Below are 27,204 nucleotides of genomic sequence, written 5' to 3'. Positions count from 1 at the left end.
AAAAAAAAAAAAAAAAAAAAAAAAAAAAAAAAAAAAAAAAAAAACCAAAAAAAAAAAAAATCAAGAAGAAAAAAACCAAAGAAAAGATCCACTTCTCATTTGAGAATCACTTCATATCCAACCAGCATTACTTACTTCTCATTCCATATAATCTCTATCACCAACACTCACTTCTCATCCCGCAATCATCATCCACTTCTCATTCCACTCGACATCCACTTGGCACAACTCGGTTCAGTACCCAAGCAACTAAAGCCTAGCTGCTTCACAATGATGGCATCATCTTACTGATCAGTTCATGATAGAGAGGCATCAAATTTCTTTCAACCTTCAAATCCAAGAAGTGGCTTCATTTATCATCACGTTCAGATCTTTCTTTTGTTTGCCGACGCGCCTTCTAAAAGACCAACACGAAAAAGCCCCTAAAAGAAAGTTGATCGGCTTTTATGGGCACTAGCGCGGTTTTTATTGATGTTCGGATACACATGCATAATGCAAGGCTGATGGTAATACCCCTATTAAGTGTTACTCTTACATCACGGGCAACAAAAAATTGAATTGCAAGAATGTCTATTCAAAACATTGCATTCGATCTTCCTCCACCCTTGCTCTTGTCTTCTCATCATCCAATTTCAATTAACGACATTTTAACGACCACTTTTACGAACAATAACGAAATAATAACGAACATCCTTACTTTGCAGACCTCACCATGTTTGCACCACAGGTGATGAGTCCTGCTCCTTTACCAAATCAACAAATGTCACCATATATGCCTCAATCACCAATGATGATGGATATGCCAATTCAAACGGGTCAACAAGATATTTCTGGTGTTCGTCGATCAAATTCATTCTCTTGGCGTGCAGAAGCAGGTTTACCACCACCTCCATCAGAAATTGATCAATTTCCCGAAATTCAAAGACATATGATCCCGCAAAATGGTATCCAAAGCAGTACAGATGCAATGCCAATGCATGCTGTCACCAAACATCCAAAGCTCAAGCTAAGGATATTACTGGCAAAGAGCATCTTTGAAGCAGGTGAAACTGTTTCGGGTATGCTAGAAATCACTTCAAGTACAAGTCAAAGGTTACGATTAGGGGAAATCGCTGTCGAACTTGAAGCATTTGAAGAGCTCTCATCAAGGGATCATTCTGCCACACAAATCTTCCTATTCAATCGAACACTCTTTCAAGGTGAACATCTGCCACCTTCTAATGCTGTCTTACCTGCTGCTCCCGTTCAAGGTCATTGGACAGCACGAAAGGGAAGGACAACATTCCCATTCTCGTTCCGATTGCCTATTACTGCACCTTCAAGTATCGTATTTGGCGGAAATGCTACTTTACGCTACTCACTCAAAGGTACCGTACAAACCTGGTGGAACGAAACAAAGAGCCTCGTTACGGTCCGCTCAGAAGCCTCGGTGGTAGAGCGTTGGGAGGACGAATTCGATCCTCGATATGTTGAGCCGGTAGAAGTGATCGCTGACACGCACGTTTTCATGGGTGGGAACGGAGCAGTATGGCTAGAAGCTTCTATTGGAGAACAACTGTTTGCATCAGGAAATATGATCATGATACGAGCTGGAATCAAGAATAACAGTAAACGGCAAATGTCTGGCATGAAGGTGACCTTGGTACGTAGGTTGATTTTCCCTGTCAGTGGACCTCCAGGCAAGCCGGCCGCAAAACCCAATCTTGAGCCTCAGGTCACAGAAGAAGTACATTCTCAATTATTCAAAGGGCCTAGCTACGAATTCCCGCCAAATGAAGAAGTAGTTGTCAATCTGGCCGTGGACATTCCCCGTGAGCTACGTACGATTCGCAAGACCAGGCTGTTTGAGGTTCACACGCTGGCAATCGTCAGCTTACAGATGGGCAGCTTCGCTAAAGATCTGCATGTTGAGATCCCAGTCTATGTTGCTCACCCAAACAGTCTTCAAGGTCCTGTCGCAAGACCAGTGCAGAAATTGCAAGACCTTCCACAAAGAAGCCGATCAGCTATGGCACAACATGGACAACATCAATTCCATCAACCGTTCCAGCAGTCAGCACAAGCCATGCCAAATCAGATTGCATCTCCAATGATTCCAGATCATCGTGGATGGTCTCCTGCTCCTCCACCTTCACGTCCTGCATCTGCTGCAGCTGCTATGGGAAATGGAATGCCATACGCTTCTCCTACCACTCCACAACCGTTTGCATTCGTTCCTGCCGGACATGGACAAGGTCAACAAATCGTATGGAATGCAGACGCTCAAGCATGGACTGCGAATGCACTTTTGGCAAGTATTGCACCGCCCGTTCGTCCTGCATCAGCTCAAGAATTGCCTATGCGTAGTCAAAGTGTTGCAGCTCCTGAAATGATGCAAAACGTTGCAAGAGGACAACAGCAAAGACCTCAGTCTACCAATCCTCAACAGAACTCAAGACGATACAGTGCTCCCAGCCCTGATACAGGACGTCAACAACAGCAACAACACCCCGTGCAAGTGGCCCAAAGACAACAGCCACCACAGCAACAACAGCAGCAGAAGCCTCGTAGTGCTCTGCTACCTTCACCTACCGTTCAAGCTATTCACAATGAGCCTCCAGCTCCTCAGAAGCAGGAAGTGCAACCGGATCACCACGAGCAGCAACCATTGCAAGTACCATTCGTTCCTTCACCTTCTCAATTGCTAGGTGCCAATGCTCAACCTCTTGGATTGGCAACGATTGAGGAAGACAGCGAATCAGCTGCCGGCACTGTGAAGTCAATCAGGACATTGATCGGAAGCGTGTCTCGAGGAGATATTGATCAGTTCGAACAAATGGCACAAAGAGCAGAAGATGAAGAAGAAATGCGTAAAGCAATGGGAGAAATGGGAATGGTACCTGATGAACGTCAATTTGTCGTTTCAAATCGACAAGAATCAGTACAGGAATATGCCAAGTTACCACAAAGGGCTAAAGCACAACCTCCTCAATCTCCTCAAGCAAAGGAAAAGACTTTACCAGAAGCACCTGCTCAAAAGTCTTCCAAAGCAGAATCAAAAACGAGCTCCAGACCTAAAGCGGCAGACATCTTCCGAGCACCTGCAAATGAGCCTACAGAGCAGCAGAAGCCTGTCAGACCTAGTTCAGCTCAAGGTGTTGGTCTGCTCGCATTGGAGAGCCGTTTGAACACACCTACGCCATCTCAAGTTGTTTCGAGCAAGAAAATACCTGCTGCTCGCAAAAGTGAACCATCACCTTCAAGACTTTCACCTAGGAAAGCAGACAGTTCAGAATTACGCGTGGCTGCCAATGTGGGAAGAAGGAGTAGCAGCGGAAGCATTGTTGAAAGTAGCGTGATTCGTGCTACATCCATGGCAGCTGCTGAACGTGAACAAAGAGCACGGGAAGATGAAGAATTGCGCAAGAAACACGAAGAGCAACGGAAAGCTGATGAAGAAAGAAAGAAAGCAAGACAAAGTGCTCTTTTGGCCGCTGCTGCTGCTAATAGTAAACCTAAGATTGAACAACACAAACCTACTTCTCAGACTTTATCTTCAACCTCAACTGAAAAGAAGCAGGGCGAACGTAAAGCAGTGGATGTTGGTGAACAACGTCAACTCAATAAAGATGCCGTTGGACGTGTCGCAGGCTGGCTGTCCACCTCTCCCAGTCGTGAGATCGGCTTGGCTACACCAACGAAGCAAAATGAACAAGCTGTCGATCCAACACTTTCACCAAAAACACCAAGTCCATCTGTTTTGATGGGCAATGATGATACTTTGAGTGACAGGAAAGCTGGCCACAAGACAGAAGGTGGGTCCTCACTTGCTCTGCATGCTTTGTTCGATCGACAAGATCAATCAGATATTGTCTCTCGCCTTTCTCAGCCTTCCAAGGAACAGGTCAAGCCCCGATCACACGTCAATGCAAGCACCAGCAAAGTAGCTTCAAAGGCAGTGGAGAAGCCATCATCGGTTCAGGAAGATGTTGCTGATATCAACATCCCAGCAGCATTCAGCAAAACGCTGATGAAGAATGATCAGCTGGAACCTACCCCTTCAAGCGTACGATATGATGTTCGTAGTGCTCGTGGCGGTCGTGGTGGAAGAGTTGCCAGTGTGGCAAGTATGTGGGCGTCCATTGCAGAAGGAACTGATGGAAGTGAAGGAAAAGATCCAACTCCCGTTTTAACTTTAAAACCAAAGGCAGTCAGATCTGGTGCAGGGTCCAAATTAGATTTTACCAAAACAGAAAAGGTTGAAGGCAAAACTCAAAAGAAGGACATTGTGGATGTTGTACAAAAGCCAACCGTTCAAAAGCTAACCATTCAAACACGTCAACCTTTGATTGTGAAGAATCGCGTAATGTCACCTACAGCCAAAACCAGTGGTGCACCTCATTTTGTCAATACGACCATACCACGTGCAGTATTCACAGCTTCTGATCCATCTCCAAAGAATGCTGATGGGGCAGCAAAAGAGAACATCGCAGTGACCAAAGCAGATTTACCTCCAGCCGTTCGTAAATTATCCCTAGAAGGAGGTGATATGAAGCAACAGCAACAACAACCAGCAGAAGGTAAATTGAAAGCAACAAGAAAGATCACTTCTGATCTGATCGCTGCAGAAGCAAGAATGCGAGCCGGTCGAGATCTAGCAAAAGATGCAGAAGATGCATTAACACCTATGAATGGTCGTGGTACGACTAAAGCTATTGGCCGTGAAAGATTGGCCGATTTACGTAGTCTTTGGGGTAATTGAAGCAGGCATGAGAGTTTGTCTTTGTTTCAATGTCTTTCCTTTTTCCCATAATGATTCCATGTACATTTGTTTTATAATTCCATCATCGTCATCGGTCATCTGTGTTGTGAGGTTAAGAGAGTGTGATCACGTGATTGTTGAGAGCCAACCTGCAGCCTGGCGCGTGTTGCATGGGTTTATGCACCCGTAAAATTATTTAATCAAAATTTTGATTCAAAGTGTGCATTCATTTTGGTATAATTTTTCTCAAGGAAAAAAAGTTTAGGAAGATCTGGAGTGAGTGAGTGGTGCATGAAATGTATAAAGGAGTACATTGCTTCACTACGAATGGAGTCACACTTGATTGCTTCCGCCCACCATCAATACCACAAATAACGACAAAATGGCCGCAGAAGATGTTGCTGTCAAAGCTGAAGATGTTCCAGTAGCTGCTAGCACGAGCAATGGTGCACCTTTAAGCATCGAAGAAGCCGAAAAAGAATGCCAAAAACAAATTGAATTCTATTTCAGTGATGCAAACCTTCCAACCGATAAGTTCTTGTTCACTTTAAGCAAAAAAGATCCAGAAGGATGGGTACCTTTGGCCACAATTGCAACTTTCAAACGTATGAGACCGATCAAAGAAGTTCTCAGTTTAGAAAAAATTGCAGAATTGATGCGAACAAGTACGTTCTTACAAGTGAACGAAGAAGGTGATAAGATCAAACGAACAAATGAATTGGTCAGAAAAGATGATCAATTTGATAGAAGTGCATACGTAAAAGGATTTCCGGAAGAATCTGAAACTTTGCAAAAAGAAATGGAAGCATTCTTTGATCAATTCGGAAAGATTAATAGCGTTCGTATGCGTCGTGATCAAAATTCAAAAGAAAAGAAGAAGCCATTCAAAGGAAGCGTCTTTGTTGAATTCGCCAATGCTGATGAGCTCAACGCTTTCTTGGAAAAGGGAAAAGATGACGTTCCAGAAGACCAAAAGATCAAATTTGGAGAAGCTGATTTGAAGATCATGAGCAAGCATGATTACTGTCAAATGAAGATGGCAGAGAAGGGTATCGACCCTAACTCCATCCAACGTGGTCTCGGAGGCGGTCAAAGCGGAAAGAAGAAGTTCAACGCATTCAAAGAGATGGATCGTCATGCCAAAGGTCTACCTTCTGTTTTGGGAGAAGGTGAACAAGTATCAGAGAGACGTAACAAGAGAGAAGAAGCAGAAGAAAGACGTCGCAAAGCCAAAGAAGATCGTGCATTGCCTCTTGAATTTGACTTTATGGAAACAAAATTGACCACAAAACCAGATGGTACAGTTGATGTTGAACAATTGCAATTCCCACAACAAAGTGTAGTCGCATTCAAAGGAGCAGGCGAAGGCGGAAACTGGAAAGATTTGAAAGATACTTTAGTCACTATGCATCCTACTTCATTCGTCGAATTCCCAACCGGAGCTGTTGAAGGTGCAGTCGGTTTCAAATCCACTTTGGATGATGCCAAATTTGACGAAATTGTCGAAAAGAAGATCACAGTTGGTGGCCAACCCGTTACGTGGTCTCGCGTTGACGAAGACAGAGCAAGACAATTCTACCTTGATCGGGCAAACTTCCGTGCAGCATATTTGATCGATCAACGTGAACTGAAACAAGCAGAGCCAGGTCAAATCCGTAACCACTTCGGTGGCCATAGCAGTCGTGGCTTCCGTGGCGGTCGTGGTGGTGGTCGCGGTGGCGGTCGTGGTGGACGTGGAGGCGGTCATCGTAACGGCGGAGATCAAAAACGTAAGCGGGAAGGAGATGGTCCAAGATCAGATGGTCCACCTCAAGTTGCTTCTGCTAAAAAGGCAAAGACTGAAGCATGATACGTGCACACAAAAATTGTCGTTTAGACCAAATCATGCTCTTTTTCGTCTCTCGTTCATACACATGTTACAACATTTTTTCTCATTCACTCTGTAATTTGATGCTTTTGTCCCGTTTTCTTACATCATTTTGTTAGCGACCTGGTGGCCTTCCGCCTGAATAAGCAGCAGGTGTTGGACTAGGTGCACTATACGTATCATCTCGTTCTTCACCAAGCAGAGGCCGTCCACGATAGACTGTGCCTAAGTTTGCAACTTGACCCATAGGTCTGTATGAATTATTTGATGGAGTTGCTGCTACGTGTGATGCAGTTGCAGATTGATGAGGTAAGGGACGATTGGTTGTCTTTCCTTGTCCAGAAATGGATGCACTTCCTGTTCTGGAAGCATTTGATACCGCGGGTGTTTGTGATGGTCCACCCTTGTGTACCTTTGGTCCAAAGGAAGGATCGCGAATGCCAAACAAGGTATCTTCATCGATACTATGACTGACAGATGCGATGGAAGATGAAGTATGTGATGCATTATTCATCGGGAACGCTCCAGGTGCTCTAACAGATGATATTGCACTCCCTTCATATTCATCCTCTTCATCTTCTGAGTCGGTGTCTTCCATATCATTATCCGAATCATCTTCATCTCCTTCAAACAGCTTATCCATTCCATCAGCCGCTCCCGGTCTAGTGATTGCCAATTTACTCAAACCTGTACCCAGGTCTTCCGGCACTTCATCATTTGCCAAACTTTGACCTTCTTCATCTTCATCCATCAATCTTGAAGCTGTTGATGGCACTTTGTTGGACATTGATTTCGGCGTACTTTCCTTCTGCGTAGATGTAGATGCTCGAATCGTTCCTCCCACCCTCTTTGTTACTGTTGGTGGGGTTGGCATTGATGTACGTCCTTTGTTAGGCCTTCGCTTTCCTGTTCCCAGAGGAGTTCCCACGACATTATTCCCCGCCACATTCACTTCCACTCTTTCAATCGCCCTTGATCGAACACCGACCGGTGCATCTTCTCTGCCTCCTTGTCTCTCTTGCATAAGCCTTCGTCTTGCTGCAGGTGTTGTACCTTCCACCGTTCGCAACAGATCATCAACGACCAATTTAGCTGCTTCTTTTGCCGGCGTTTTGTTATATCGACTTCTCGGAACGGAAAATTGCATCGTTACCGGTGGTGACATCCCTGCTGGCCAAGCAAGACTGTCTTCGTCATCTTCATCGATGTTTGTAGAAGATTTACCTTTACCCGCCTTTGCTCCTTTGCGTACCGGACTACGATTGATATGCGATAATGGTGTTTTACGAAGATCAGCAATTCCATTCCATCTGGGTGAATTAGATCTCTTCGCAGCATCTGTATCACTACTACTCGTACTAGCTTGCTGTTGTGGTGGTGGTGGCCTTACACCTTTTGCAAACGGATTCTTCTTTGCTGAATCGCGACGAGGAGTTGCTTGTACTTTGGGAGGTTTCGAGCTTGTTGCACGGATTGTATCAGCCTTACTTCCTCCTCTGGCTGTCTTTGTGGAATCCGGATCGATATCAACATCGCCAATTTGATCAAAGTCAGCACTTTCGTCTTCGTCGTACATCATCCGTTCAAGATTTCTTCCACTTTGGCTTGCTCCTAGTCCGGTACGACTTAGGCGTGCTGTTGCTGCCATACTGGCATCTGAGACTCGTGGTGGCTCAAAGTGACTATGTCGTAGCTCTCCTGAATCATCTTGAATGTCATACGAATCATTTTCAGCTGCCTGCCTTCCGCGTGGTGTGGTTCCTTGAAAAGATTGCATTGACTGATCATCCCGATCAAACGTTTGTTCATCTCTCTCTTCGGCATGCCTTTCCCCTTCCACCTCCTCGCCTTCAGCTGTTGAATCAAACGTACTTTGTTCACGCGGTGGTGCAAGATGAATATCACTTGCTGCTTCAAAGAACTTATGCCAAAACTTTGCTCCTTGCCATGTATTATGACTTGCAACACCATATCGTTTTATCATCGGCAATATCCTACCAGTGATGGTTTGATGTGTTTTTGCGAAATTTGCATCGATCTCTTGAAGAGTCAATGTGATGGCTTGATCTACTTGCATCAATTGATCTCCAATTGGAATTGGTTCACCGGAAGGCAAGTGGGTTGGCAAGTCGCTTACCTGGCCAAGGGAACTGGGCCCAGCATTGGACGAACCTGGAAATCCTGATGGCCGAGAAAGATGTGATGGTCGATGATGGCTCTGCATCTTGACTGGCAAAGCATGAGTTGCATCAAATGCTCTCCTTCAGATGATGGTGATGCTGATCAAGGTTTTAGCTCACTTCTTCGAAATTGGCAATCAATCAACACGCACAAATAACACTTTCACCCAACGCGTCAAATTCTTATGCGCGTTTAGAGGCTATCAGTTGGATACCATCATGGTTGTACCGCTTCAACTTATTCAAACACACGATCACACAAGAATTTGGTGGAATATACAATAAATTACGGGTTAGGTGGTAAACTAATTAAACTAATTTTGGCTACAATAATCGAAACGAAACATTTTTTTGCTTTATGCTGCTTTTCTTGAAATGAGGCGATGTGAAAAGATTAAACCGAAATGAGAACCGATGTAAAAAGATGAAACCGAAAGGATGAGAAGAGAAACCGAACCGAAACTGCCTTCCAGCATTACAAGAACCAAGGTGTGCTGAAAAGGTTGACCAGCGAGGAGCGACCTGCGAGGGAGGGTATTGCAAAGATGTGTCTCAAAGTCAGTGCACGAAAAGCCACTTTTGAAGGTATTGCTACTTACCATTGTCTTTGTTGAGCCGCTCTATGACTTGTTCGACAGTCGAGCGGGGCGCACTACGACCGCCGCTGACGGTGCTCTCAGTATCTGACATCGAACTTGAGAATAAGAGATAACCGGCTTTTTCCGCAAGGAAGTGAGCATATTTGGCCATTGGGACTTGACTGACCGATCGAGTTGCCCGTTGATAGGTGTAGCTGAGGGAAGGAAGGTGGTCAGTATTGTGCATATGCGAAAGGAAAGCATTGTACTTACCTCAACGAATTGATGAGCCGTTGCATCTCATCACTTGTGAAGCGAAGGTCGTCAAAGAGAACGTCACATTTTGATGGCCTTGTTGTGCCTACGAGACCTGCGTGTGTTTGGATGTAGAATCTGATGCGGAAAAGAATAAAAGGGTGAGTATGTCTGCATGTGGATCAAGAGGTTCGAAACTCACTCAAAAATGTACGGATGCGTGACCATTGTGTCAACGACCGTTCCCGCCGGCAAATTCCCACTTCTGTCAGCGTCACGTTGATCTTTAGGGAAGAATCGTGTTCTGTGACGTTTTGTGTTGATGACGTAGACAATCTTGGGATTGTAATTTTTACCAAATTCGGGATTGGTGCAGGCTTTCTTCAACTGGGTGACCTCGATTTCTGACACCTTCATGTATTCTCCTTGCGAAACACCATCACGGAAGACAATCACATTTTTCGGCAAGTTACCATTGTTGGCCTTTCTCCACATCTGCAACAATTTGGTGAACAAAATTTCACTTTTCAGAATAGTTTCTTGTTGGTGGCCGTGTGGATTGGACTGAGTGACAATTTGGTTGCCAAGACGTCTGCCAGCACCATCCAACGTGCAAACGGCAGCTACAATACTCTCACGTTCTTGACCCGGAGGTGGGTGTTGTACATCCAGACCGATCGCCTGAGTCTCTTGACCAATCTTCGGTGTGTCACGAGGATCAGGCAAGACTTGATTGCAACCGCCAAGTTTGATGTTGATTTTCATGGCAATGTTGCCGAGGTATTGATCTTGCCCCTTTGGATTCAATGCTTTGCGAGCGTTCAGGCATTGCGTTGGGACGGTGGTAGCCAGATCCATACAAGCCACACGTTTGATCTCCGGATAAATATCGTTCTGTTGGTCAACGAAACAAATGAAAATTTGGGGTGGTGTATGACTTCCGCTTGCGTGGTAGGCAGCTTTGCCTACGTCAGTGAAGATGGTACGGATTCTTGCTGGGTCCGGTTGTTCGTTGATGCATTGGATGTTGGATGCTCTGATATTCATGCCAAGGTTGGAGCACTGTTCGAAAAGCTTGTGAATGAAATCTTCACATGCTCTCGGATTTTCACGGGTGAAATTGATGATGACGGGAGTTACCAAGGTCACACCTGAAGACACGAACCGTTGTCCACGCAAGTTCCAACTTCCGTCACGGGGTTGGACTTCTCTTTGGTAAGCCAAACGTGGTGGCTGCAACACGCGAGCTTGCATTTCAACCGGACGTTTGTCAACGTTCAATTCCCAATTTGTCAACTTTTCGTTCGCCTCGTAATTACGAATACGACGCCAATTATTTGTCTCCTCTAAGCGCTTTGAAGGTTCTTGAGCGCTGTGCCGGATCATCTCCTGAACTTGACCTGGTAACATCTTCTGAGGTGGGATTGGTGAATTGCCCACAACGGTGCACAATTCCGGAGGGACAAAAGTGCTTTTGCCTCCAAGTATGAGGCATGGCAGGTGTGGGTGGCGAAGGCGAATGTTGTAAGCTTCGAGCATATAGCTGGCCACACTGATTTCACGTCCATCTCTCATGAACATTGTTGTTTGGGCTGAAGTTGGGGTAAAGCCTCTAAATTTTTCCAGCTTCCCTCCTTGTCGATGAGTCGTTTGAATGTTCACATTGCGTAGAACTTTTCGCAATTGATGAATTTCACGTTGACCGAGATCGGTGATTGGTCGCGGAGCATCTCCGCCTCTACCTCCATCATAACCACCACGACCCCCGCCACGACCACCATATCCACGTCCGCCGCCTCGTCCACCACGACCGCCACCGCCACCTCCTCCTTGACTCAAAATCTTGGCGGCCACTTCCAAAAATGGACCTTGACAAAGGAATGGACTGAATGCAACGTCCAAATTGAGGAACAGTCCGCCTCTCAACGGCAAGACACTTTGGAAGAAGCCACGCCAAATTTCCGCTCCATTTGCGATCGGTGTAGCTCTTGCCGGATCGAAAAAGCGACGTCCACCAGCACCGTGAGCACGATACTTTTCAATTGCATCCACTCTGAATGCAATGTTGAGAGATTGAAGGACACGAGACAAGTTTTCGACAAATGCACTACCGGATGATCGAATTGTTTGCGGATCAGCACGGATGAAACGATTGATGATGTCGGAGCTGAATTCGTTTGTACGGGCAAATTTGACACGGAAAAGTCTCTTTCTGCGTTGTCTTCCACCAGCGTCAGGCCTTGGGTCTAATTCTACATTGATTGTCTCTTGCTGCAGTGGCAATTCTCGGCAAGTGTACGCATTCTTGCGCCCATCAAAGCAAATCGCTTTTCTTTGCTGACTTGTAAGATTGTCCATTTGTCTGATTGCAGTGTTGAAAACCAAAAACAAAACATCTGCCGGAAGCGGCTTGCTACCGTCCATTGGAAGAGGCCTGAGTGGACCGCCTGCTTCATCCTCCATCATGGGTACAATCGAAACGTCATAATGTGTTATGCTGAGTGAAGGATTGTATTGTGTTTTGTATAAATTGGCAATGACACCAACAGGTTTTCCCTGTTTGCCACCACCATCTGGACGTGGAACGGCATCGACAAGCGCGAATGAACTGTATTCGTTCAAATCGCGTTTATCGATGAGCTCCGTTCTGTTTTCTTGAGCCTGGTCAGCGGCCATGGCAACGAGGAGGGGGGTTGGTGGGTTTGACTTTCTTTTGTGAGTGTGAAATCTGAAATTGCTCAAAGGCTTGAAGAATTTGGAAATTTGTAAGGGGCTTGGATTAGAAGGAGAATTGATGGGAATTCGGTGGGGGGTAAAAAAGAGAAAATTGCAATCAAAGTTGACCTCTTATATATCTTCTTCCCTGACCGATCAACGCCCTACTCAACACGCTGAATTGCTCAGCTTTGGGCGCGAACACACAGTGAGTATTTGGGTGTAGTACCTATTTCTTTGAGAAGATTGCTCACCAAACTTGCCGCCTTTTGATTCCGAGATTGATTTGAACGGCGCCCGATGGTTGGATGAATTGAAGGTGAATGCGAAATGTTGAATCGTTCGAAGAAAGCGGCTTCACTTCATTTTACGCCAAATGTGATCGAATGAGGGACATCTTCAAAGTGGCTTTGATGAGAAAGAAGCACAATTGCAGTCATCCAACAAAAGACACCGTCCAAAACAGGAAGATTAAATGCATTGACATGCTTTTCATTATGCATGCACTGCACTGCGCACAACACACACAAAAGAAAGCGGAGTTGCATATAATCATTAGCTCCCTTTTGTGCAGGGTCAAAGTTCAATTGACAGTGTACGTAACGCACGCATGCATGCAAGCTGTATGCACAACAACTTAATTTTTTGCAAAAACGCGGAGCGCCGCTTTTTCAATTTTTGTTTTGGCAGTTCGCTTAGAAGAAATGAAAACGATCTCGATCGCGAACACAACATGGCCTTCTCAAATATTGACGCCCCTTTGTTCGGACCGAAAGCACACAATTCAAAAGCCGTAGTTGATATCTTTTTTTATCGCTAAAAGAGTAAAAGCATATGCACTTAAAAATAAAAAAGGATGAATTGAACCGTGTGAAAGTGGGTAATTTACAAGATAAGAAAAAAGGGATGGCGTCATTACAGGGTTTCAAGATCTTCATTTTCAAAGGCTAATGCATGAATCGTTTCCGCAGTCGCATCAGCTTCCTCATAATCCTCCTCTTCTTCATCTTCTTCCATGATGCTTTGTTCGATCGTCGGAACCTCTTCATCCGATTCACTTTTGACCTTTGTTCTACGTGATTGACCTCCTCCTGCACTAGAAGCAAATGAAACTGATCCAGTGCTTGCTTTTCTTGAATTTGCACCACTTGCACTTCTTGAACTGGTGGCTGAAATCGTTCGCCTTGCCAAGGCGGCAGCCGAAGCAGAATTGCCTTTGCGCACATCAAGTTCCGAAATAATCGTTCCATCATCCCCTTTGTCTAACTTTTTCGTGGGATCAAAGCCACATTCTTGCACAAACGCTCTCACGCCATCGAGCTCTGGTGCATTTTGAATGTCCATTCCTTGAAGCTTTGACCACAAAGTAGGGTACAGTCGCTTGCAAGCCAATTGGAATTTGGCCAAATTGTTCTTGCTCATCGCATCTTCCAACGGTCGTACTTTTTGCAAAGTTCCGATCAAAATGAACAGAGCGTAAGCAATCAACGAATCATCCGTCTTTCCATTGGTGATTGCATCTTGATCGGGCATGATAAGTCTGCTCAACAATTGGCAAAACACTTTGCGATCCTCCTTTTCCTCTTTGAGAAAGAGTGCTTGAACGATTTCGATGGCGACATCGATATGAATGGTAACATCGGTTTTGTTTGCATACACTCCCTTTGCTGGATCGCACCAATCAAGCAGCTGTAAGCCAATTTGTAGGGGAGAAACCATCTCTTGTCCATTTTCACGTTCAAAGTACACATCTGTCAACACGTCCAAGACAGGCACCAGAACCCTTTGCAAGCGTCTTTGATTGGTTGCTGAACTGTAACAATAAATTGGCAAGAAGTAAGATAAGCATTGACGCAATTGTTGATTGTTTGACGTTTCCGGGGCCATATAAACGAGAATCAAACTGCGCAAAGCATCATCATCTGTCACGATTCCGCTCAACATCAATTTCGCCATTCCTTCGGCAACGAATGCTTGAATTTGCTTGTCGTCATCTTCCAATAAGCTTAACAAATAGTTGACAATTTGACTGTGTATAGCATCTGCAGCTTCTTGAGTACCGCCTGATTCACGAATTATTGGTTGACATAGGAATGTGATACCGTGTGTAGTCAATTGATCGAACAAGACTTGAAGCAAGGTCTGTCTGGTTTTACCAACTTGGTTCCCGATCTCGTGCAAGAACATGCCAAAAGTACTCAGGGCCAGATTTGCGTCCATCAAACAGCAAAGACCCAAACATTTGTAAGCACGATCGCGTACGGTTTCATATTTCGATTGTACTGAGGGAGTAATCAATTGCGAAACCAATCCTTGCATGGCTGTCATCTCTTGTACTCCACCCACTATACGTTCCAACATACCTGCCATGATACTCAATCGATGTGCATCGATCAAAGCTTGTTCTGCAACTTGCTCTGGGCTAGGGCTTGGTTGATGTGCCTTTGGCTCATCTCCATTGAGGTGTCCTGCAATCTCGGCTTCATCTTCGTCTTCGCTGTCATGTATCATTGCTGGAGGAACCACATCTTCGATTTCTTGTACCAATTCCACAATAATACGAACGAAATCCTTTTGTCCTGCACTGAGCTTTCGTAAAACATCCAAACAAGGCTCAATCAATGCCTCAGGTAGGGATGCATTACTGACCATATCACGAACCAGATTGAACATCTTTCTTCGTCCGATTTCATCACCGTAATCCAAATGCATAGATACGTGTAAGAGTGATTCAACGATCGATTGATGAGCATCAATGATGGATGCAATCTCCATTTGTTCTTCTTCGCTTGCTTCTCTTTCGAGTAGATCTTGCTTCACTTCCAATTGCTCCAACAAAGTTCCCCAAGCAGCTTGAGTACGGAAAGCCAATGCAGTTACCAACGGCATAGTCTCTTCCATCCGCCTTTCTCCTTCTGTACCGAGTGTTTTGCAATGCTCAGCAAACACACGTGCGATCAGAGCTTTGCTTGGTGTCAACTCTTGCCAAAATTCTTCGTTGAAATTGACTGTATCCAGTAGAGCTGGTCTTGCTTCAAATGCCGCTTTGAGCGTCATCTTGGCTGCTTCTGGTGCATCAGTAAGATTGAAACGATCCAAAAGGTTCTCACATCCATCCCCAGAACCCATGACTGCATCTGTCCAACTAGCAATGAGCTTCTTTGTTGCACGTACAACGCTACTCTCACGATCACCTAGACCGACTTTGACGATATGTGCCCAATCTTCGGTTGTTGGGTCAACTTTGCATGTAGGTTGACCAAGGACTGCATTACTCAAACTGCCAAGATAAACACATCGACGGTTGACGGTATCGGTATCACGCAATCGTTCAAGAACGTAAGGAAATGTGTTTGGAGTAGGGACAAGATTGAAAAGTGCAGCTCTACGTACCTCTGCGCTGGGATCATGACGCATGGCACGTATGATGAGTGAAGTGACATCCTGTCGCTCTTCATCTTCATAGTCCGGCTCTTCTTCCTCATCCTCTTGCTCTTCATCGCCTTGCAATTTAGCCATTGCAATGATGGCATGTACACGAACAGGTGCCTCTTTGTCTCGCATTCGGATGAGCAAGGCATTCTTGAGTGTTTCATAAAGATCATCGTCGAGTGACTCCAAGCCGTTGATCAAAAGAGCAATCGTTTGACAGCATCTCAAACGGACATTTTTATTCTTTGCTCCAAATCCGCGCAAGAGATGTCGTATAAGAATGGTAACGAATCGAGTCGCAGGTGTATCAGCGTCTTCATCTTCTTCTTCGGAATCGGCTCCTTCATCCATTTGATCTGACATCGTTTGACGAAATTGTGTTTGTGTGAATGTACTGTAAGCAGCGACAAATTTGATACATCGATCAGCATTCGAGACACCTCTCTTGATATCCAGAACACGATTCAAACAAGCAAGGAAGGCATCATTGAATGCTTTTTCTCCCACTAGTCTTGTTCCACGATCAGTCTCTTCACGAATCGTTGCAACGGCAGCATGTAATCTATGCAAAGCAACAACATTTTTACGATGGTTTGCCAATGATAATTGAGCCTGTTGAAAGATTGCCGGTACGGAATTGGGTAAGTTGGCCAATAGAGTGTTCACATCAGATGTGGACGGCATGATCGCTACCGCTGGCACTGTCGTGAGCCAGAGAGCACGTATTGGGACCGTATGATGGATATGATGATGATGATGATGATGATGATGATCTAGGAGTGTTGTCACAAACCATGCATTCACCCAAAGTGTTGATGCAAGCACACAAGCAGGCTCAAGTGTTGATCTCGCTCTAAGGTGGACAACTTTGATCAATCGACGCGTCTGCTTTTAACAGGGGGCCGTGTAAATGTCTTTAAGCTGTGCCTTGCAAACGACGCGCTTAAAGCAAGAGCTAGCACGTGAGCAAGAATTTTTGGCAACCTCTTGCAAAATTAAGGTTCTGATGGAGAATAGCATCAAGCTTTCCTTATACTATCATTCCTCAAATAAGCGAAAAATGGTACGAAGTTGGCCGAATATCGCCATTACCGGCACGCCCGGAACAGGTAAATCGACACATTGCGAATTGGTGATCGAATCATTACCGATCATGCGTCATATTAACGTGGGAACACTTGTCAAAGAGCGTTCATTTCATGAAGGCTGGGATGCCGATTATCAAACATACGATGTTGATGAAGATGCATTGTTGGATTATATTGAACCTTTGACAGGCAAGAATGCACCCGAACCAGAAGATGATGAAGCAGAAAGTACAACACAAGTACGTGAAAGTGATGATACAAGTGAAGAACGTGGAGGACTCTTGTTGGATTGGCATTGTTGTGAAGCATACCCGCTACGATGGGTGGATTTAGTGGTCGTGCTGCGATGCGATCATCAACAGCTATGGGACAGATTAGAAAAGAGAAAGTATCCTTTGGCAAAAATTCAAGATAATAATGAAGCAGAAATCACAAACTTTGTCTTGAACGAAGCACGCGAGGCATACCCTCTCGAATCTATCGTTGAACTTAAAAGCGAAACAAACGACGACGTAGAAGCTAATGTAGAAAGAATCGTTGAATGGATCCGGTCGTGGCGTTCTCAGCATGGCTTTGAGAGTACATGATGAGATTTACCATCCCTCTCTTTGTATTAGTACGCATTCTCTCTAACTGTATCACAATACCCAGATCTTTCGATCAAATCAATAGATAATTTACATTGTTTACACTAATGTACAAATTGGCTTCACGAGCCTTACCAGGATTGTTGAATATCTTTCAAATGCTTGTGGTATTGTTCCACCAATCCCAACAACAATCTACCCTTTGACATACTGCGCAAAACTTCCACCAAAACTTCACGCTTCTGTAACCCACAAACGGTCGATTTCCATGTAGGTTGTTCGTTTGGATTGTAGTATAATGGTCCGATCAGACTTCTGCATAGCTCTTCAGCCTGATTACGTATACCTTCATCACCCAACTTCTTTGCATAACTTGTCAAATGCAGCTTGTACTCTGACGGACTATCAAGCAACGCTGCCGCATTGAATCGTGCTTCCAGATGTTTCAGAGTGATTGCCACATCAAACTCTTCCAACCTGTCTTGTGGTGGTTTGACCGAAGGTTGAATACCCGTTTCTGATCGTTGAATGATGACCATATCATTGATCGTACTCTCAATTCTTCGAACTGTATCACGTCTAGATGAAGGAGTGCTTCCCGTTCCACTGTTCGCATCAATCGATGCTCCTCTTGCACGAGTGCGACCTTCCCAAACAGGGCTGCAATCAGCGAACCAACCGCTCGAGATTAACGTCCATGCCATTCTCTCTGGATCCAATGCATATGCCTTTTCGCTGCGCATAATGATGATTGGAATTCCATTGAAATGTACCCAAAAGTGAGCAATCTCATCTTCTTGCAAATGTCCCACTTTGCTTGCATACAGAGACAAGATGGAAATTGGTCGATGCACTTCCTTGTTCGTATTGACATTCCATCTTCTCAATTGGCCTTGCGAGGTGATGATGACCAAAAAGTCTTTCTGGCTTTCCATCTTGTGACATGTTGTTTCGATATGCATATTAGCCAATATCCTACCTTTAGGCGAGTATACAACCACAGAACCATCTTCGAATCCAATTGCAGAGAATTTATCGCTGACAGTGGCTGCAATCGCAGCAGAATTGGAGAAATCCATCCAAGAAGCACGTCCTTCTGAATTTGCATCGAAGTAGTATATCTCTGTCGGCCTAGCAGCTTCGAAATTGCGCACTTCGATTGTTCCGACTGATTCTTCACGTTTAAACGAGCTCAGCACGGCCGGTGAAGGCAAAACTTTTCCTGCTCCCATACTTGCCAACAAAGCATGAACGTCTGACCGTAACAATGTTGAAGGCCCTGCTTGTTCGCGTGTAAGATTTCCTCCCAATGTACGTCCAACATCTTTGATCCGTTTCGTGCTGGGCGTTTGCAAATCATCTTGATCGCCGTAAGAAGCACTTGCTGTTCTCTTTGCGCCACGGAGTGGGAAAGAGGCCGGATCGACTTCCACAACGCTGCTGCTCGACAAATTCGAATCAACAGAAGACAAGCCTCCGTAGGGATACGAATGGTCTGTGCTTTGGCTTCCGTTTAGAAGGGTAGGTCTGATTCGTCTTTTACCGTCACGGGTGAGAGTGATTTGTTGTGTTAATCTAGAAGTTTGTGAGCTTACCGGTGTGGGAACGGCAGGAGTGAGAGCAGCTCTGGGCACGCCAGCTTTTCGTGGCACAAGCATATTTGGTCTGTCGGCTGTACCGTGTGACGTTCCATTTACGCCGTTCATAGATTGTCCTGAAGATCTTGATGCTCGGAACTTTCTTTGATGTTCTGCGAATCCCATTCTATCCCTTGATTTCTGCAGTTCTGACTCTGGTGCCACTTGCAAGTCATCAGCAGTGAATTTCACACACGCAATGTATCCGTCTGCTGAGCATGCGTATAGCGTCATTCCATCCGAAGACCAGCTGAGATCCATGACTTGTAATTGGAAAAGATCACGAGCTACACAGATTGGCCTTCTGTGTCCTGCTAGCCAGACACTCAAACTTTGATCAAGTGATCCGAGTGCCATCAAGGTCGTCAGGCAATCTTGTCCATCTTCTCCCTTATCGTAAACGAGCTGAGGAGAGAATGCAGTTACTGCAACAGCGTTTTCATGTCCGACCAAGCTAACGTCACTTTTCCAATCTTCCGTATCGATCACGTTAGCCACAAATACGGATCCAGAGACCATTGCATTTGCAGCCAATACATGGACACCATCGGGAGACCAGCTTGAACGACGAAAGAATGTCGATCTACTCGTCTCAAACGGTTTAGAGACGGTCTTTTGCAAACTCCAATCGCCTCCAACTTGCCAAAATTTCATCGTTTTATCATCCGATGCTGTAGCCAAATATCTACCGATAGGATCCCAAACGACACCTTTGACGAAACCTTGATGACCTGTAATGACACGAACGCGTTCAAATGAACCAGGACCATTTCGTGGACCCGACCATACCATCACACGTGAATCCAGTCCAACGGTTGCCAAATAGCTATCTTCTTTGTCTGTACTCCATGCCAAATCGACAACGTCAGATTCGTGTCCAGCCAAACGTCTATGTGGTCTCCAACTTTCTACATTTGCTTCATCTTCACGCGATCCAAAAGAGCCAAACGTGCCACCTCCCAATCCAGTAGGATCTAATTCCCATATAAGACAAATTGTGTCATCTGAACCTGAAGCTAAGAATCGACCTGAAGGTGACCATCTCACGCAAAGAACAGATCCAGTATGACGTGACATAGCAGACAAAAGTCTATTTGCATTTTTTTGCTTTTCAACTTCTGCATTGATGATTGGTTCTGTTGCCCAGATGCGTACTTTTTGATCTAGCCCACCTGTTGCAAGACGACTGCCATCAGGGTGAACATGAACACTGAAGATCGTTTGCCTTTTTCGTTTTTTATCATCAATGATTGGATGTTCAATCCAATCTGGTAGATTGACTTCTACCATATTGAGAAGCAATGATGATGATGGCAAGAGCAACACTTTTCTTTCTTCTCCAAAGAAGAACAACCCCACCTTGACGCGTTAAAATGCAGAATGCAGGCTTGCAGGCTTTTTTCTTGAGTGGCCAATGCGTATTCGACTCTTGACAAATGATGTTCTTCATGATTGGAATTTGTACACATTCACCTTCATCACCACATTCATCTTCAAAATGACTCAGCAGACATTAGCTGGTCCCTCCTCAGGCCGATCAAACAATAGTAGAGGAGGCAATACAGCAGGAGCAGGCACAGAAGCTCCTCCGTTCAGCTCGATTGATGACATCGTATCTGCAATTCGATCAACACCAGCAAATAGCAATGATGTTCAAACTGTGCTGCTGCCATCATTGCTAAAGACGTTTCATTCACAAAAAGGTAAAGGACAAAAAATATTCAGAAAACCATTGCAAGATGGCGTTGATCCGCTTGGAATGCTAGATCCAGCGATCAATACTCTTGGCTATACGTTCATTTTGGGTGTTCGTTCTGCTCAATGTACAACGCAAGAAGAAGCAAGAGCATTTATGCCAGTCATTGCTGCTTTCGCAGGATCTTTTGATTCTCAACAATGGATCGGTGCTGGAGATGCGGTCACAACACTCGTTCGTGGAATCGTCAATGTCGCTCGTATTTCCGAGGATTTGGTCTGGGCAAATCCTTCTCTGCTGCGCATCATGGACGCCTTTAGACGAGTTCAAGGAGGTCTAAACAATCTGACAGTCATTCATGTCGTCGTTCTGTACCACCTCCTTCAAACAGCGCACTATGAAACAGCTATGGACTGGATACTTCAGTACGATTTAGTATCAGCTGATACGAAAGTGACGCCTCTGGTATACTCGGATGTTCTTGAGTACTTTTATTATGGTGGAATGATTTGCACAAAAGTGGGCGATCTGGAAAAAGGAGCTACGCTTTTTCAGCAGTGCGTTGCCACACCCGCTCAAGCAGTATCTGCCATCCAAATTGATGCATACAAGAAACTCATCTTGATTCAACTGATGAAAGATGGTACCGTATCTCGAATGCCTACTTTCACCTCACAAGCGGTCACAAGGGCTATTCGTGGGAATTTGTCAAATCTAGAAGCATATCACTCATTCATTAAAGTTTATACGAATGAGGTCTCATTGAAAATTGCCGCATCTCATGAACAAGAAACAAAGAAGAGCTCAAAGCGCAATCTTGTACAGAATCTGCAAGAATTCGTGCAACAAAAACAAGAGATCTTTGAACGTGATCAAAACTTTGGTTTGGTGCAATCACTCGTTGAAGTTTATCTATCACGAAGGGTAGCTAGATTGTCTAAACTTTTCGCAATCATTTCGATTGGCGAGATTGTCAAATTGTTGCACATCGAAGAGGACTTGGGCGTTCCGCTCGAACAAGCTTGCAAGCAGATCTTTGAAGCGCTGCAACGTGCCCAACAGATGCAATGGATCAAAGCTTCCTACAAAGGTGAGACTGTATCATCTTCTGCATCTGTGGTTGTTCAATTTGAACAATCGCATGTCGACGTTGCAAACGGTCCAGAAACTTCTTTAAGATTGATGAATGTGATGAAAGAGGGTCAACATTGGAGCAAAATCTTACAAGAAAAAGAACGTTCGCTCGCACAAAGTGAAGCATACCTTGCAAAAGTCATCAATCCTTCTCGTTCTGGCTTTGGAACGCTCAGTATGGATGACTTTGATGAAGATGTATACGTATAAAAGTCCAATCAACGATCGATAGAATTTTTCAAACTCTTTGTATCATTTAACACAATCCCCCTTTTTTGCCATCGCTTAATTGTGATGAGATTTCACATATACAATTGATTGATGAATATGAATAAAGTACACATTGCTTGAGATTAAAGTACATTGATATTTCTAACAACTTGTCACGAGATAGACCCCCTTTATAGAAGTCCATCATCATCATCTCTACGATCTCCTAATCCTCTTCTTCTCTTCACGTTTTGAGCACGAGCAAACAATTCTAATCCACTCAGCTTTTCACGTCCATTCAATCGTTTTCCCAATCGATTGGATTGTCTACGTGAAGGCGTTGGCGTTCGTTGACGCATGTTGTCTTCATCATCTGAGGACGAAGCACGCACCATTGTAGGAGGCGTAAGCAATGTAGATCCCTGTTGTTGATGAACAGTATTTGACGGAGGTCGGGGCATTGATCCGCCTGATTCTCGTCCACGTCGCATTCTATTGGCGGTAGAAAGAGAAGGAGCTGAATCCTGTGGAGCAGAAAAGGTGAAGTTGGAACGAGTAGGTGCATCATGTTGGCTACCTTGCATGGAGGAATCTTGCGATGCTGCTTGTTGTTGTTGGTTGGTTTGAACTGCTTCATCAATGCTCGTTCGTGTTGCTTCTGGTGAAACAGGTTGAGAACTACGAACGATCTCTGCAACATCCTCCTCTTCGCTTTCCTCCTTCTCTTCTTCTTCTCCTTCTACCCTGATTGCCTCAATTCGAGCACGCAGATAGCGTACCAGCCATTTCAGCTCTTCTCTGTCTGTATCACCTTGTGAATTCGATGATTCGCCTCGTTGAAATCCGGGAGCAGTAGCAGCAGGTTGCTGAAGTCGAAGCAAGACTACATCGAGAATGTCAGATAATGACTGAGCATATCCCGTAGCATAAGATCGATTGGATGCCGATAATGATGTTCTATATAATGTCGTTAGTTGTAAAGCAGCAGCTATTTGAATGGGATCAGGTCAGTATGATTTCAATGTGAGCAATCTGTTCAGGTACACACCTTTAAAGTCCTTTGTCAATCGTAATTCGCTCTTTTTTGCACTTGCACGAGCAGGATGACGTTCACGCGATGATGAATCCAGGCTATCCCGGAGATTGGTAAGATCCATCTCTGGTGTGTGTGCAATGCGATTGAAGTGATGGTAAAGATGAAGATGACCTTTGAGTTTTTATTCAACAGCGCTTTTCAATTCATGCGTTTTGTTTGATTGATATACAGTATTTTTTTTGGGCTTTTGCAAATCCTTAGATGAAAGACTGAAAATGTGCCTAGGCAGATGTGTTTTTGCACTGCATAACTTTGTGTGTGTGCTTGTGTGACTGTGAAGGTGTTAGCGCGCTCATCCGCACACCTTAAAGCTGAACAGCAGTATTGTTACTAACGTTACAAACCTCCTGATCAAAAGTGGAGCGAAATAAAATGATCATTGAACAACCCTTTCTTGTTTCATTTCATTCAGGGCTGAGGAATTCTATATTACCACCATTCATCCGAAACAAACGCCGGCGCCGTGTAAAAGAAGATCAAGTCTGGCGTAAAAAAGGAGGATCAGGTGGTGGGTCATTAAGTTCATTACATTGAAATCAGGTACGAAACAATAATATTGAGAGAAAAAAAGATAGGGCAACAAATGAAATGCAATTTATGATACACTACGATGAGAAGCAATTGATGTTTGATGTGATATGTGCTGAGAGTCTTGAATTGTTTCGTTGAGATTATTTACGCCTTCTTCTTGCCAGCGCCAACTTGATCGGATCCCATCCATCGTGAGAATCGATTTATGATATCGTCCGTGTTGGTGTTTTGTTGATTAGGTGTACTTGGACTTCCTGCGCGGAAATTGTTGTAGGGAGATTGAACATCACCACCATAATTGGAAGGACGTAAATCACGATATTCTCGAACATGGTCATTACGTTTATCCGAGGAACTGCCGCCAAAATAGCCGCCGCCGCCGCTCGAACTGCTTGCCCAAGCATTTGAGGGGCTATCTCTGGCCGGTTTGGAATTGTAGAGTCCCAAATTGCTAAGCAAAGGGGCAATTTGTTGTACTGATTGATCTGATAGAAGTGTATACAAACATGTGTACAATACGGCTCAGTACGGTATATCTAACAGGCAAAAATAAACGGAGAAGGAATTCCTTCAGTTCTAAACCTCTCTCTCATGATAAGCTTTGAATCAATGAGATGGAAGCTCACTGATTTGTTAAAACTCACAATTTCGAAGCATATTCGGCCAAGAGGATGAAGATAATCCTGTTTGATGTGCTAAACTTTGTGCACCTTGTTGAACGTCACCGTTTCCGTAATGATATGCGACCAAAACTCCAATCACGCCCAAAATTACCGCCCATTTCAACGAAAAGATCAACATGCCAATGAATGACCGAACCGATTTGTACACCAGCAAAATAGCCAGATAGGTCACACCGATCAAGATCGCAGGAGGCGCCAAGGTTGAAGTGTACGTTGGTGGATCATTTGATTGTCCCAAAACAGCACGATACAATGCATCAGAAATGGCTGCTAAGATTTGTACCACTGGCTGTGGTAAAACCATTGCAAGCAGTTGCTGTACATGTGCTGAAAGGTAGTTCACCTCATTTGTGGCTTCGGATGGCCGAGCAGGTTGAGGAATTGGTGGCCTTGATCGGAACATGATTGAGGATATGATCGTCGTTTGTAAGAAGTGACAGTTGATCAAGCCACGCGAGCATTATCTTAAGCACGTACGTACATCTCTTCTCCGCATCTCTTGCAATCACTAGCCTCGTAACGCGTTCGCCTTTCTTGGCAGTGACATTTTACAAACATTCACGTGTAAGCGGGCGTTTTGTGCATGCACCATCTTTATGTTTGGAAGATTGAATCAATATACTACCATCACAACCATACATCCGGAATCTGTCTACTGGGGAAGTAATTGTTGAACAACATGCCACCTCGTACAGATACCAATGGATCATCATTGCCTAGAGCACAAGGATCTTCATCTACAAGTGCAATTTACCCAACAGACAGCGTTCAAGATGTCGCAGAATCACTAAGTCTGCCTCCGTTAAAGGATTCTGTTGCATCTGTCTTGGCTTTAGATGTGGAATATCGTATCAGACAGATTGTACAAGATGCAAGCAAATTCATGCGACACGGCAAACGATCTCAATTACGTGTGGCTGATATTGATAGAGCACTACGACAAAGAAACATCGAGCCAATCTTTGGCTTTCATCCAACCACATTGGGAAAAGCAAGTGCATCAGGAGCATATCCTACGCCTGTTGGATCGACATTCAGAAGGGTAAAAACACAGACAGGGCCTATCCACCTCGTAGCAGACGAAGAGATCGACTTGGAAAAGGTATTGGACACAACTCCAAAAGTTGCTCTAAGTCCGGGTGTGGGATGGTCAGCACATTGGCTTGCAGTCGAAGGCGTTCAACCTGCTATTCCACAAAACCCAGTCTCTGTCACACAAGCTAATGGTGCCATGACGGCATCTACCTCTACCGCTGGTCCAAGTATGGTACAGCCTGGTGGTGCATCAGCCTTTTTGAATACGCCTTCAGCAGGTCTAAGTGGTGGAAAGCCAGGTCAACCGGTTGCTAAACCTTTGATCAAGCATGTACTCTCAAGAGAACTGCAACTGTACTTTGAACGCATCACAACCTCAATTCTGGATCCACCTACAGATGCAGATATTTCCGAAAGTGCAAAGCGACAAGGTTTGATCGGGGAGAATGAATCAACATCCAGCAAGACGAAGGAGAATGGTGTGGATGTGGATACAGATATGGCTAATGGAAGCCCTAAAGATAGCACTGTTGCAGAAGCAAAACCAAGTGACAGCTCCAATGTAGAGAAGACAATACCTCAATCATCCGGCAATACGGTTCGAGATGCTGCATTGGCAAGTCTACGTGGAGATCCGGGATTGCATCAACTCGTTCCATATCTCATCCAATGGATCAATGAAAAGGTACAAAATGGATTACGTGACGAGAAGGTACTAGAGCCAATGCTGCATACCATTGACGCTCTGATTTCGAACATCTACTTAGGTATTGAACCTTATGTGCACCAACTATTGCCATATGTCATCACGATTTTGATCACCGCTTCTTCGGGACATTCGCCTGACCCTTCAAAGGTGTATGTCCTTCGTCTGTATGCCGCTTCAATCTTAGCAAGGTTGATCCAACAGTACAGCTCTACCTATCCTACGCTCAAACCACGTATCGTACGTACGATTGTGACAGCTTTGGACGCCGGTTGTGCGAAAGCTAGTCGTCGTGTTCATTCTGGTGGCGAAGGAGAAGTTGATACTTCAATGGCAGATGGTGATGATAGCCGAGAAGAACCAAAAAGAGCAAATAAAGGACCAAGAGAAAGTGCGGCAACAAAGTTAGGAGCAATAATTGGTTTACGCAATTTAGGCGCAGGTTCATTACGTGCGATTCTGGTGCCTGATGGAGAATTTGCTGGAAAGGAAGATTGTTTGTTGAGAAGACTGGGTGATTGGTGCTCGGAACGTGCACAATCATCTCCAGTTGGAAAAGAGGAAGTGGATTTGATCGTAGAAGAATTGAAAGCTTCATTCGCTGAAGTTGCGAGCAAGATGCGTGGTGCCGTTTCTATTTCAGATGCTGCTGATGCTGTTCAGCAAGCGGAAGTGCAAACACGTTTGGGAACATTTTGGACAAATGCATTCTCTCAAGATCCTGAATCAGCTCGAGGTGTTTTAGCTCTACTCTCTGAACTTCAACATTTGAAAGCCGCTCAAGATCATTCTTGATGTCAATGACTTTTGTGTGCAATTAATGTATTATAGCCCCACACTTCACACAAAAGATGCCTTAACTAGTGATATTGAGAGATAGTCTAGAAAAGTACATGATTGACATCCCCTTTGGAACGTCCATCTCTTTTGTCTTCACCATCCATAACCCCTTTCGCTGGATAGATGAAGATGGTCCATATACTGTGTCAGCTGTGGATTGTGCTCCTGCGGTGGTGCTCGTGGATGTTCCGCA

General features: G+C 44.7%; 11 protein-coding genes across 11 annotated transcripts; 5 read left to right on the top strand and 6 right to left on the bottom strand.

Annotated features, from left to right (window-relative positions):
* The first annotated feature begins 559 nt into the window (after window positions 1-559).
* FA14DRAFT_54751 (uncharacterized protein) lies at window positions 560-4,838 on the top strand. Its single transcript, XM_025502517.1, has 2 exons — window positions 560-3,266; window positions 3,360-4,838. The coding sequence occupies exons 1-2, from the start codon at window positions 713-715 to the stop codon at window positions 4,739-4,741; spliced, it is 3,936 nt and encodes a 1,311-aa protein (XP_025356696.1). The 5' UTR covers window positions 560-712; the 3' UTR covers window positions 4,742-4,838.
* A 285-nt stretch (window positions 4,839-5,123) lies between these two features.
* On the top strand, window positions 5,124-6,712 carry FA14DRAFT_146766 (La-domain-containing protein; the record flags this gene model as incomplete). Its single annotated transcript, XM_025497329.1, has 2 exons — window positions 5,124-5,874; window positions 5,926-6,712. The coding sequence occupies 2 exons, from the start codon at window positions 5,124-5,126 to the stop codon at window positions 6,588-6,590; spliced, it is 1,416 nt and encodes a 471-aa protein (XP_025356695.1). The 3' UTR covers window positions 6,591-6,712.
* FA14DRAFT_54739 (uncharacterized protein) lies at window positions 6,657-8,881 on the bottom strand. The gene has a single exon (XM_025502515.1). The coding sequence runs from the start codon at window positions 8,830-8,832 to the stop codon at window positions 6,724-6,726; it is 2,109 nt and encodes a 702-aa protein (XP_025356694.1). The 5' UTR covers window positions 8,833-8,881; the 3' UTR covers window positions 6,657-6,723.
* A 176-nt stretch (window positions 8,882-9,057) lies between these two features.
* On the bottom strand, window positions 9,058-12,765 carry FA14DRAFT_190279 (Piwi-domain-containing protein). The gene is made up of 4 exons (XM_025501784.1): window positions 9,824-12,765; window positions 9,640-9,759; window positions 9,388-9,581; window positions 9,058-9,310 (listed from the first exon to the last, which is right to left on the bottom strand). Exons 1-4 carry the CDS (start codon window positions 12,295-12,297, stop codon window positions 9,264-9,266), a joined length of 2,835 nt encoding a protein of 944 aa, XP_025356693.1. The 5' UTR covers window positions 12,298-12,765; the 3' UTR covers window positions 9,058-9,263.
* Window positions 12,766-13,251: 486 nt separating this feature from the next.
* FA14DRAFT_146761 (uncharacterized protein) lies at window positions 13,252-16,591 on the bottom strand (the record flags this gene model as incomplete). The annotated part of the gene is made up of 2 exons (XM_025497328.1): window positions 13,500-16,591; window positions 13,252-13,421 (listed from the first exon to the last, which is right to left on the bottom strand). Exons 1-2 carry the CDS (start codon window positions 16,450-16,452, stop codon window positions 13,252-13,254), a joined length of 3,123 nt encoding a protein of 1,040 aa, XP_025356692.1. The 5' UTR covers window positions 16,453-16,591.
* A 237-nt stretch (window positions 16,592-16,828) lies between these two features.
* Window positions 16,829-17,443, top strand: FA14DRAFT_123203 (P-loop containing nucleoside triphosphate hydrolase protein; the record flags this gene model as incomplete). Its single annotated transcript, XM_025496556.1, has 2 exons — window positions 16,829-17,084; window positions 17,124-17,443. 2 exons carry the CDS (start codon window positions 16,829-16,831, stop codon window positions 17,441-17,443), a joined length of 576 nt encoding a protein of 191 aa, XP_025356691.1.
* A 43-nt stretch (window positions 17,444-17,486) lies between these two features.
* Window positions 17,487-20,384, bottom strand: FA14DRAFT_161121 (WD40 repeat-like protein). The gene is made up of 2 exons (XM_025498970.1): window positions 20,253-20,384; window positions 17,487-20,187 (listed from the first exon to the last, which is right to left on the bottom strand). Exons 1-2 carry the CDS (start codon window positions 20,283-20,285, stop codon window positions 17,575-17,577), a joined length of 2,646 nt encoding a protein of 881 aa, XP_025356690.1. The 5' UTR covers window positions 20,286-20,384; the 3' UTR covers window positions 17,487-17,574.
* A 194-nt stretch (window positions 20,385-20,578) lies between these two features.
* FA14DRAFT_161120 (uncharacterized protein) lies at window positions 20,579-22,258 on the top strand (the record flags this gene model as incomplete). The annotated part of the gene is made up of 1 exon (XM_025498969.1): window positions 20,579-22,258. One exon carries the CDS (start codon window positions 20,579-20,581, stop codon window positions 22,118-22,120), a length of 1,542 nt encoding a protein of 513 aa, XP_025356689.1. The 3' UTR covers window positions 22,121-22,258.
* FA14DRAFT_54704 (uncharacterized protein) lies at window positions 22,216-23,322 on the bottom strand. The gene is made up of 2 exons (XM_025502514.1): window positions 23,169-23,322; window positions 22,216-23,108 (listed from the first exon to the last, which is right to left on the bottom strand). Exons 1-2 carry the CDS (start codon window positions 23,275-23,277, stop codon window positions 22,312-22,314), a joined length of 906 nt encoding a protein of 301 aa, XP_025356688.1. The 5' UTR covers window positions 23,278-23,322; the 3' UTR covers window positions 22,216-22,311.
* Window positions 23,323-24,265: 943 nt separating this feature from the next.
* FA14DRAFT_54684 (uncharacterized protein) lies at window positions 24,266-24,969 on the bottom strand. The gene has a single exon (XM_025502513.1). The coding sequence runs from the start codon at window positions 24,831-24,833 to the stop codon at window positions 24,381-24,383; it is 453 nt and encodes a 150-aa protein (XP_025356687.1). The 5' UTR covers window positions 24,834-24,969; the 3' UTR covers window positions 24,266-24,380.
* A 140-nt stretch (window positions 24,970-25,109) lies between these two features.
* FA14DRAFT_121878 (TAF-domain-containing protein) lies at window positions 25,110-26,966 on the top strand (the record flags this gene model as incomplete). The annotated part of the gene is made up of 3 exons (XM_025496490.1): window positions 25,110-25,896; window positions 26,071-26,442; window positions 26,551-26,966. 3 exons carry the CDS (start codon window positions 25,110-25,112, stop codon window positions 26,964-26,966), a joined length of 1,575 nt encoding a protein of 524 aa, XP_025356686.1.
* Between the last annotated feature and the right edge of the window lie 238 nt (window positions 26,967-27,204).

This window comes from Meira miltonrushii (genome assembly GCF_003144205.1).
Source record: "Meira miltonrushii strain MCA 3882 unplaced genomic scaffold FA14scaffold_2, whole genome shotgun sequence".
NCBI classification, from domain to species: domain Eukaryota; kingdom Fungi; phylum Basidiomycota; class Exobasidiomycetes; order Exobasidiales; family Brachybasidiaceae; genus Meira; species Meira miltonrushii.
This window is presented reverse-complemented; position numbering and strand designations above follow the sequence as displayed.

What these genes read in the sequence shown, in the direction of transcription:
- FA14DRAFT_54704 (XM_025502514.1), bottom strand. Translation starts at nt 23,277, where the DNA reads ATGGATCTTACCAATCTCCGGGATAGCCTGGATTCATCATCGCGTGAA. An exon ending in ATTGACAAAGGACTTTAAAG is followed by an intron (nt 23,109 to 23,168) that starts GTGTGTACCTGA and finishes CCATTCAAATAG; the next exon opens with CTGCTGCTTTACAACTAACG.
- FA14DRAFT_161121 (XM_025498970.1), bottom strand. Translation starts at nt 20,285, where the DNA reads ATGTTCACCCTGATGGCAGTCGTCTTGCAACAG. An exon ending in TGGCAGTCGTCTTGCAACAG is followed by an intron (nt 20,188 to 20,252) that starts GTGGGCTAGATC and finishes GAAGTTGAAAAG; the next exon opens with CAAAAAAATGCAAATAGACT.
- FA14DRAFT_54684 (XM_025502513.1), bottom strand. Translation starts at nt 24,833, where the DNA reads ATGTTCCGATCAAGGCCACCAATTCCTCAACCTGCTCGGCCATCCGAA.
- FA14DRAFT_190279 (XM_025501784.1), bottom strand. Translation starts at nt 12,297, where the DNA reads ATGGCCGCTGACCAGGCTCAAGAAAACAGAACGGAGCTCATCGATAAA. An exon ending in CGGCTCATCAATTCGTTGAG is followed by an intron (nt 9,582 to 9,639) that starts GTAAGTACAATG and finishes TCCTTCCCTCAG; the next exon opens with CTACACCTATCAACGGGCAA. An exon ending in GCGGCTCAACAAAGACAATG is followed by an intron (nt 9,311 to 9,387) that starts GTAAGTAGCAAT and finishes CCTCCCTCGCAG; the next exon opens with GTCGCTCCTCGCTGGTCAAC.
- FA14DRAFT_54739 (XM_025502515.1), bottom strand. Translation starts at nt 8,832, where the DNA reads ATGCAGAGCCATCATCGACCATCACATCTTTCTCGGCCATCAGGATTT.
- FA14DRAFT_54751 (XM_025502517.1), top strand. Translation starts at nt 713, where the DNA reads ATGTTTGCACCACAGGTGATGAGTCCTGCTCCTTTACCAAATCAACAA. An exon ending in TTCACCTAGGAAAGCAGACA is followed by an intron (nt 3,267 to 3,359) that starts GTTCAGAATTAC and finishes CATCCATGGCAG; the next exon opens with CTGCTGAACGTGAACAAAGA.